The sequence below is a fragment of the Triticum aestivum genome, chromosome 7A (genome assembly GCF_018294505.1).
Source record: "Triticum aestivum cultivar Chinese Spring chromosome 7A, IWGSC CS RefSeq v2.1, whole genome shotgun sequence".
Lineage (NCBI taxonomy): Eukaryota > Viridiplantae > Streptophyta > Magnoliopsida > Poales > Poaceae > Triticum > Triticum aestivum.
This window is the reverse complement of record NC_057812.1, coordinates 303,783,309-303,792,962: the sequence shown is the minus strand read 5'-3', so window position 1 is coordinate 303,792,962 and position 9,654 is coordinate 303,783,309. Positions and strand designations below refer to the sequence as shown.

The 9,654-nt window shown below is 43.1% G+C and overlaps 1 protein-coding gene across 1 annotated transcript; it reads left to right on the top strand.

Moving 5' to 3' along the window:
• Positions 1 to 1,662: 1,662 nt before the first annotated feature.
• Positions 1,663 to 8,383, top strand: LOC123153310 (uncharacterized). Its single transcript, XM_044572496.1, has 6 exons — positions 1,663 to 2,080; positions 2,351 to 2,445; positions 2,912 to 3,141; positions 3,971 to 4,138; positions 5,741 to 7,698; positions 8,107 to 8,383. The coding sequence occupies exons 1-5, from the start codon at positions 1,663 to 1,665 to the stop codon at positions 6,087 to 6,089; spliced, it is 1,260 nt and encodes a 419-aa protein (XP_044428431.1). The 3' UTR covers positions 6,090 to 7,698; positions 8,107 to 8,383.
• The last annotated feature ends 1,271 nt before the right edge of the window (positions 8,384 to 9,654 follow it).

The following is a 9,654-nucleotide window of genomic DNA, read 5'->3' as shown; positions in this document are numbered from 1 at the left end:
TGAAGGAGGGGCCGCGTCCTATTTCGCCCCTATTGTCGGCTAGAAAGAGAGAGAGAGAGGCGTGTGGTGATGGCTACGACTACCATTTCCTTGGTCCTTCATGTGGCTACTCCCCTTCGTTGTACCAACTCCCCGGCAGCTTTGCGTGCCTCAATCCTGGTCCTCCTTGAGCCCTGATGATGGTTTCAAGGGAAGTTGTTGCGTTGGTGCAATCGGTACGCTCCTACTGCCGACGACAACGTATGAACAAAAGAGCACCAAACATTGTAAACTCTTTACTGTCTAACCGGTTATCTTATATTCAAAGTGGGCAAGTATAAAATATGAATTCATGATAAGACAATGAACAATCTAACGGATTGAGAGATATAGCTCAGTATTTCACCACAACAGATAAACTCTCAAATATCAGGTGAACTCTGATATTTATTTTATACCCGTTGCAACAAACGGGCTCTTTTGCTAGAAAACTTCTGCCAATAATGTGCATGCGGGTAATCAGGGCCTAAAAAGGATGTTGCTACATCAGTTCCATCTATTCACCAAGAGACATATATGCAGATAGCAGGACCCCGGTTATGTAATATGCAAGACATAGAAGGGACCCAGTTTCATAATAGCTCCAAAAACCTGTTGGGGCGGTCGATTATTTTTTGTTAAGCAAGTGCTACAAAATTATATTTCATTTTCTGCTTTCAAATTGCATCGTTGCATCCTGATGAGTAACTTTAGTGATTTGGCTTTGCATAGATTTATACAAAGATTTGCTCACATTGAGCATCATGTGAGTGATAATTATGCATTTGAAAGGAAGTTCTTTTCTTGAAAAGCAAAGGTAGTAGAGTTTGATCCAAACCCAATGATTTTTTTTTCCTCAATTGCTTGTGCAATATATGGAAGTGGCATTCACTTGATCGATAACCTGATGAAAACTTTATAGGACAATGTCACATGTATATCTAAATTGTATCATTTTCTGCTCTTTAAGGATCAGCATTGCATGCCAACAGTTTCACACCGAAGTAAAGATTAGGGAGGCAGAAGCAGATTGTGCACAATGAGGTAAACTATTGACTAACACAAACTCTTGATTTTTTTTATAATATCCATTGCAACACAAGGTATCTTTTTGCACGCACAATCTTCATGAACAATAGATGTATTTTACGCATAATTGAATACATATAAATTTTTCTCCCGTTGCAACGCACGGGCATTTGTGCTAGTCTATCCCTATCTATCCCTCCCTAATAATAAAGCACGGATTGACTCCGTGGGTTCACCGTCACAATACGCTTTCTTCTCATGTCATAATATGATTTTACGATTTGTAAAGCCGAAATCGTAATATAAACAAAGTGGTACTAATTTGGGGTCCGCACGTCCTTCTGTTGATAGTCACGTGTGTTTCTTCGTGCATTGAACGGCTGGGCCTTCGTCCCGCCTGGCCCTTTCCGTGAAAAATATGTGCCCGATCCGGACTTCACGTTTCGTTCGTGGGCTAGGCTGACTCACGGTCACGGAGGAAGCGGTTCTTTAAAAAGAAATACAGCAGCACGGGCTCTCCTCCTCGATGCCTACGACACCGGCGCCGGCGCAACCCCGCCGCCCACTCCGGCCTCCACCACACCAGCCCGAACCATTGCTCGTGGGCGCGCGGGTATGGAGAACCCCGACGGCCACGCAGAAGCTGACGTGGGGGCAGGTCTGGGCAGCGACCTCCTCCTCGATGCCTACGACACCAGCGCCGGCGCAACCACCTCGCGCGCCCGCGCGGCCGGTATTCTTCCCCGGCCGTTTCCCGAGCCACCACGCGCCTCCTCCCCTGCCGCTCCGCCGCCATGCCGGGACGGCGTACTGGGCCTTGCTGGACGCCGAGGACCGGCGGGTCAATGCCGCTGCCCACTTCGGCCTCCACCACACCAGCCCGAACCATTGCTCGTGGTCGCGCGGGGATGGAGAACCCCGACGGCCACGCAGAAGTTGATGTGGGGGCAGGTCTGGGCAGCGACCCGTCCAGGCTCCCCCATCGTCGCCCTTGGACGCCGTGGAGGCGGGTCTGGGCAACGACCCGGCGGAGGTTCTCCCACCGCCACCCCCGCATCTCCCGGGGGGCGCCCCTTACGACAGGGTGCAGACAGCCAGCGGATCCGCGTACGGGACCTCCGGCGAGGCAGCGGGCTACCAGGCCGCGGGGGCCACGGAGGACGGCGCCGGCGCCGTCGAGATGGCCGATCCCATGGTCCCCTAGCAGTCGTATGAGGATGGTAATGTTGCTGAGGCAGAAGCCTTCTCTATCTGGTTTCGTTGCCTGCCTGCTACTTTGTTGCTAATAGGTTGTTGCTTTCAGTGGAAGAGGCTAGGTTATGGGATGTTGTCACCTTGGATTGCTTAGACGTCGATGCTTGGACCGCACTTATTGAAGAGACGGAGAGGATTGTTGAGGTGAAATTGAAATTGTTGCCTTACCATACAGTGCATTGTTCTCCTTTTTGCAACTTGCTGTATGGATGTGTCATAATTTTCAGCAGCTTATCCTCTTTTTGTGCCCACATGTGTTACATATTCTGGTGGTCATATGCAATCGATCTGTATCTTGTGGACCACAAAGTTATGCCAATCTTTGTTATGCATGGATGGTCACTCGCTCTCTTGTTTTTGTTTAGCACATTTTCTTTCTACATTTCTCTGTCTTGTAGGATCCCAGTATATTTTCTTTTTGACTTCATGGGCCTTGTTCCCTGTAGTAGTTTCATCATTGTCCTACTGTAGTCTTGTCAATCTGTCCTTATTCGTGTTTTAATGGACAACACTAGATATAAATTTGTTTTGTTTGGTTAATAAAATAAAATGGATTTTTAATGATAAACAAATTTATGCTAATGGCAGATTTTTGTGTATTCCTGGTCAGAGCGAGATATTAAAAATACGGAAAGTGTATGATGCATTCCGTGCGGAGTTCCCTCTGTGCTTTGGCTATTGGAAGAAATATGCAGATCATGAAGGCCGTCTAGATGGTGTCAATAAAGTTTTTGAGGTGTATGAACGGGCAGTTCTTGCAGTTACTTATTCAGTGGACATATGGTGTAATTATTGTCAGCTTGCGATCTCAACATACAATGACCCAGATGTCATCAGAAGGTAGCAATTGAATACCCAAACTATTCTGATGAAGTTTTTAACTTCTTTTTATGTCTTGACTTTTGTTAACTAATGCATTTTAGGTTGTATATATATACAGGAATACATGACGAGAAGTGATTTTACAATACTTAGTACCTGAATATGAATGCTTGATGAAATGCTTTATAATATAGCACTGTATTTTCGCATTCGTTGTGATAGTGTAGGCCATGGAGATGTTGCATATATTCAAATTTTGGCTTAGGCAGTGTGTTCTTAGACTCCGTGCATGTCTGTTAGTTGTAATGACTAATCTCTCTCCATGAAGTACATAATCTGTTTGACCTTTTTCCTTTTGTAGCAGCTATAATCTATACTCCCTTCATCTGGGTTTGTAGGGCTTGCACAGGCTTTTAGGTCCTCAACATGCTATATGCCACCGAAAGTATGTCTAGAAACTTCATTCGAATACAAATCCAGTGACATGCTTTTGCTGGTATATACATATGTTTCGTTAGTCAAATTGTCGAGTTCTTAAAATATCCGCTCATGCCCTATAAACCTGGATAGAGGGAGTATAAGTATTTTCATATAGCCAATATTAGTCATTTAGCACATTAACTAAGTGGCCAATTTGGAGATCACATGTTTGTGCTATACAAAGTACTGAAGTCTAGATCTTTCAAGAAAAATACAATCCTCCTTCGTTGCAAATGTAGCTTTCACTGTTTGACCGTACAAGCCATCATTCATTTAGTGTTCCTGGAACTATCTAATGTTTCTTTTTCTGGGGATTGATTGTTTCATTCTTTCATCAGCAACTAAACCCACTGTTTTTTTCCCACAGACTGTTTAATCGGGGTTTAGCATATGTTGGAACAGATTATGGTTCCAATACTTTGTGGGATGAGTACATCAAGAATGAAGAATCACTTCAAGCATGGAGTCATCTAGCTGTGGTATACACAAGAATACTAGAGCACCCTATAAAACAGCTTGATCGGTACTTTAATTGGTGAGTCATTGACATTATTTATGCATTTAAGTACTTAAGTATGTTTTCTTGTCAGTTGCCACTTCTACTTGTATTATGACTTATCTACTATGTCATCCTAAAATAGTACAGTGTGCAGGCATCCCAAAATTTCGCTCCAGATGACTCTTTTATTCCACTGAAAAACACTCGCTCTAAACAACATCACCATGAAATTATTTGATCTGGCAAGTGTTGTGTGTTGCGTCGGCTCTGATTCAGTTGCAATTGAGTTTGTGTTGTTATCGCGGAAGAATATTGTTCTCACTTATGGTGACTATGTTATTGAAATTATGATCAATGACTAGCAATTTATGCTAACTGACTGCTTACTTTGGGGAGTGTGGATGACTGTCATTTTCTATGTGCTTACTCTATGTAATCACTATAGAGTTTTTTTGCTTTCAACCAACACAAGGCTATGTGGAGAAAGTATGTAGAAATTCAAATGGAATTCCTGACACTATGTAAGTTTGGTTTCCCAAGTAATTGAAGAAATGCTTCAAGAATAAGGCCACCATCAATATATCTGTTCTTTTATGGTCAAAAGAGTCTGCACGTGCACTATCACTTTTTATTTGTTGAGAAGTTTCTTACCTTTGTGTTGGTCAATTATTTTTACGTAGATTTTGATAATATATTTTTAGTTAAGATGCATTAGATCATTGTAGTATAGTCGAATGGGATGTTCTAGATGAACATTTGTGTACTATTTGTGGTGAACATATCTCCAATTGTATTATTGGAAATTAAGGAAAATTTTGGCGTTTGCTACGTAGCCATGTGGGGACACGCGCATGACTTACCCTCCCTCCAGAAAACAAGTCCACAACATTACAAGTCAAAAGCGAGCGGGAGTATCGGGGCGTTATATGGACTTGATGCATGAGTAGATCGGTGTACAGACTAGGTGCAGGACTAGCTCATAGAGGGTGGCCCTCATATCTAGCTTGACGCGATTATTATTTGAAGTTATAAACATTTCCTTGAGCTTTTCAATGAAAAGTGTGTCATGTGGTGGTTGACCTCATCACGTTGGAATTGATTGTGTTCCAACATGCTTTGATCATGTAAACAACACAAGCATCGTTGTAAGAACTTACTGAAGGATAAGTGGCAACATGGGCGGGCTATCATGTTGACATAGATGTCATGTTAAAAATACAAGACATGGACGAAAGAAGCCTCATTGGGTTAGAGAGAGTTTTCTTTCTCCCGTTTCAACGCACGGGCTTTTGTGCTAGTAATAATAAAGCACGGATTAACTCCGTGGGTTGACCGTCACAATACGCTTCTTCTCGTGAATTTATGCTTTCAATTTGATTTTAAAATATATACGCAAGGTGGTACTAAAAAATTGTTTGGTTTGCTGATGACAATTGTTTCCGAGCGTAGTCGATGTTGGGCTAGAGCGACGAGTCTGCTCGGTCAGATGGGCCAACTCTGGCCGATAGCTCGTCCGCCCCACATAGGCCATTTGGGCACGAACGGCGATGCTTCGGTTTTACAAAAAAGACCATATGTTCGTTCGATATTCAGTCTGCGGTCCCTGATTCATCTTATCCAAAACTCCTCCCTTTCCAGGGATGGCAGCAACGGCGGAGCACGAGCAGGTGAGGTGCGGCGCCTTCGTCGGACCGCTACAGCCACGGCGGAGGAGAAGGTGGACGCCATGGGCGCGGCTACAGAGGAGGCGGAGGAGAAGGCGGACATCGTGCACTTGCTACACGGCTACAGCCGAGGCGGAGGAGAAGGCGGATGCCATGGCCTTGCTGCGCTCGTGGGCGTTCTTGAGGATGGTACACCGGCCGTGCCGCCGCCAGTCCTCTCTGGCCTCCCGCGTGTTATCCTTCTCAACCTCCGCTCCTTCTGTCGTGATTTGGATGGGAAATTGGAGGCCGGCCGTGTCCTTGTCCAACACAAATTGATGTAGTGCCCGACCCGGATTTGATTGGCTGTTATAAGAAGCAAAGGTCCTCGGTCGGAATCTCCATCAGGTTTTGCCCTTCGACCATAATCTCCATCACCCCGTCGAAATTGCAATTTTTGACCAAACATCCAATGTCGCCGCCAAGTTCGCCGGACGAAGAAGCGCCGAGTTCGCCGGAGGAACAAGAACGCCCGTCGAGCCGTGCAATGTCTCTTGTGGCGGCTACACGAGAGGTATGTATCCCCTCGAAGCTACGTATCCCGTACAGCCTGAAGTTTGTGAGGCCTTGACCTGACCGTCACTAACGCCACCTTGCTGCCGCTGTTGTTGGAGATGAGCTGAATAGCAAGCTTTGGTTGCCTCGTTGCTTCCACTTCACTGCTCTTTGACTCTCCGTAATTGTAAAACACCTAATACGATTCTTCAGCACTTGATACTGGTGGTCATGGTCTTCTTCCCTTACTGTTGCAAGACTTGGTTTTAGTTAGTAATCTTGAGATCAACGCGTACTCATGGATTGCTTAGATGGAGGGCCACTGTTGGTTTTGTACTTAGATGCGATTGTGAATCATGCACGGTTCAATTCAGATTCATGTGGTATTTTTCCTAAATTTGTGCCTGCCTGAACATTATTACTCTTAAACTATGAATAATGATTTTTGCAACTGTACAAGAATTTCTTTGCTGCATCACAAGAAAAACAGTTTGAAACAGAGAACTATATTGAACCTTCTAATTATTGTATGAGCTTGCTTCACTTAATTTGAACTGCATACATAGGCTACTTTGCTCATGCATGCATCGATACTATTGTGTATAAATCTGCTTATGTATCTCACTATTTGTGTATCTAAGATGGCGATCTCAAAGACAATATTTTTAATGCTTTTATGATATTAAAATGTTTTCGACTCCCCTGTTGCAGTTATTATTTCTGTCCCCTTGCTCGATTATGCTTTTTCTTCAGTTAACAATTAGCTTTGCAGAATATAGATATGCTAGCTGCACCTAGGTTATGATTTTCCTTCAGTGAAGAATTAGCTTTGCAGAATAGTTATGCTAGCTGCACCTAGCAAAACAGGATTACGATGTGTAAACAGGATTATAAATATCTAGAAATTGAAGGACTTCAGTTGGTGTTTGTTAGCTAGATGAAATTAGATTTGTGGACATATCAGTTTATGGGTGGCTATTTGATTGGTGAATTCACCTGCTATATGAGCACTATTTTTAATAAATAGTGTGCAACTAGAGAAGTATAGGCACAGGATTTACAATAAATGATTCATAGAAAGAATTGTAAAAAAATGCTATTCTTAATTTTCTGGAACTAGCGTATATTTTTTCCACTACATTAGCCTTCAGATTCTTCTTGGATTTGCTTTCTGCACCAATGTTTTCAGTGCCATCCTTCTTCCGTGATGCTGCTGCATGCCAGGATTCGCAGTGGCACCGCCGCAACCAGCAAGGACACAAGATCACGAGGATTGTTGCCGCTTCCGAGGACATGGGAGCTGCCATAGCCAGCGAGTACGTGAGCACACACAGTCACCATCACTTAAGAGGATGCGAGAGCCATCTCAGCTTGAGAGGATGCGCATACCATCTCCGGGTATATAGCAGTAACATCTCTCCCTAACTCCACTCTGATATGTAGCATTTTTTTCTATCCTATTGTGAGACTGCAGTGTGTGCAACAAGTGTTCTTCTAAATGTCTGAGCATAAAGACTGCTCATGGATGATGCTTCTGTGACCAAACGTCTATGTATGTCCTTTGCGGCCTTTCCTATAAATAAGTATATGTCATTGCCATAGTAATTGTGTACTTCTCTATTAGAAAATCACAAGATAGTTTCAGTGTTGTTGTTCTCAATCATGTTACCCTGGAGATGATTCTGTACTTTTTGGTGTGCTTCTTAGATCTAATAGTACTTTGTGTCTACTTATATAAATGGAAGGTCGTGAATCGGGGTAAGACTCTAGACTGAGTCTTATAACTTCATTTTATTATTTGTGTAGGTGAAGGAGTTTTGTGAATACACTCCGAGGGCGGGGATCCCATTTCAGTGAAATCATGCTACGTACTATAACTTAAACACGCCAAGAAGACGAGGGATAGTCCTTCGTTGGAGCGATATTTCTTCCAAGGATGGTTGTTGGCATGGATCAGCACCAGTAATACCCTGAATTTTCTGAACTTGGCTCCTCTAGCCTAACTTGATGATGAAAGTTTCAGTCAAATGAATTTATTATGTATATTTGGCTTGGAGTTAATCCCAAAAAAATAAATTTCTTATGTCTATTTTACAAAGAAAGCATTCAATTATAATTAGCTATACCCTGCATTTGCACATACTTTGCCTGGAAGTGATCAATTGGACATCTTGAGCTTGAAACCGATCAAGGAAATACTCTCTCCGTTCTTAAATATAAGTCTTTTTAGAAATTTCAATATAGATAGCATACAGATGTATATAGACATGTTTTGGAGTGTAGATTCACTCATTTTGAATACGATGAAAAAGAAAACGAGGAACTCAAGGCTTACAATAAGTGAATCGTCACGCAAAAAGTATACTCTAGAGATTACAAGATGCACATGTAATTAATAAAGGTTTGCTAGATTCATTTAATAAATTAAATATGTATCCAATTTGTTTTCCTCTTGAGATATCCTGCACCGGTTCACTCTATAGAAAAAATATTATTCATCTCTCCTGTTGCAACGCAAGGGCTCTTTTACTAGTCTATCCCTAATAATAATAAAGCATGGATTGACTCCGTGGATTCACCGTTACAATACGCTTTCTTCCCGTGAATTTACGCTTTCAGTTTAAATTTGAAACATATTCAAGGTGGTACTAAATTTCTGTCTCGGTAATTCAACGAGGCGAATTCTGCGCCGGTTCGCCAACTGGCGCGCTTGTAATTGGGCCGGCCCGTTTTTAGCACGGATTGACTCCGTGGGTTCACCGTCATAATATGCTTTCTTCCCGTGAATTTACGCTTTCAGTTTAAATTTGAAACATATTTGAGATGGTACTACCTTTTTTTATTCTTTCCCCGGTCGCGGTTCTTATTCCTTATTCCTTTTTTTTGTTTTCTTCATTGCACGAATTTGGTTCAATAAAACGTACGTGTCGTGTGAAAGTCATGTACTACTACTAGAAAACCAATTAAATAAGAAAACAAAGAAACTCACGATCAGGACTTCCAGTTGAACCTTCCTAACCATCCCATATATATGATGCCCGGGATCACGTGCTCTCCTATACCTAGGCGAGACGCCGAGACCTCGCATCGAGGAAGAGCAGCGCCGAGTTCGAGGAAGCACGATGGGCGTCCTTGGTCTTCCTCCTGATCGAGATCGGCCACGGTGTTGCTCGAGGTCATGTGCATGACTTCCTTGATCTCTCACGATGCGTATGTTTGTTACCTTGCTCACGTCCTCCTCGACTCGATCGGCTCCAGAGAGCTGGATCGTCTCTTGTGATATATAAATCGCAATGGCGGCAAAGGTCCCAAGAATGCCCGCTGGACTTCACTCTAGATCGAGCTCATGCATCG

Bases quoted from the DNA above. Each gene is read 5' to 3' on its own strand.
- LOC123153310 (XM_044572496.1), top strand. From the start codon at position 1,663: ATGGAGAACCCCGACGGCCACGCAGAAGCTGACGTGGGGGCAGGTCTG. The intron at 2,446-2,911 runs GTGAAATTGAAA...ATTCCTGGTCAG, and splicing joins AGACGGAGAGGATTGTTGAG to AGCGAGATATTAAAAATACG. The intron at 3,142-3,970 runs GTAGCAATTGAA...TTTTTCCCACAG, and splicing joins GACCCAGATGTCATCAGAAG to ACTGTTTAATCGGGGTTTAG.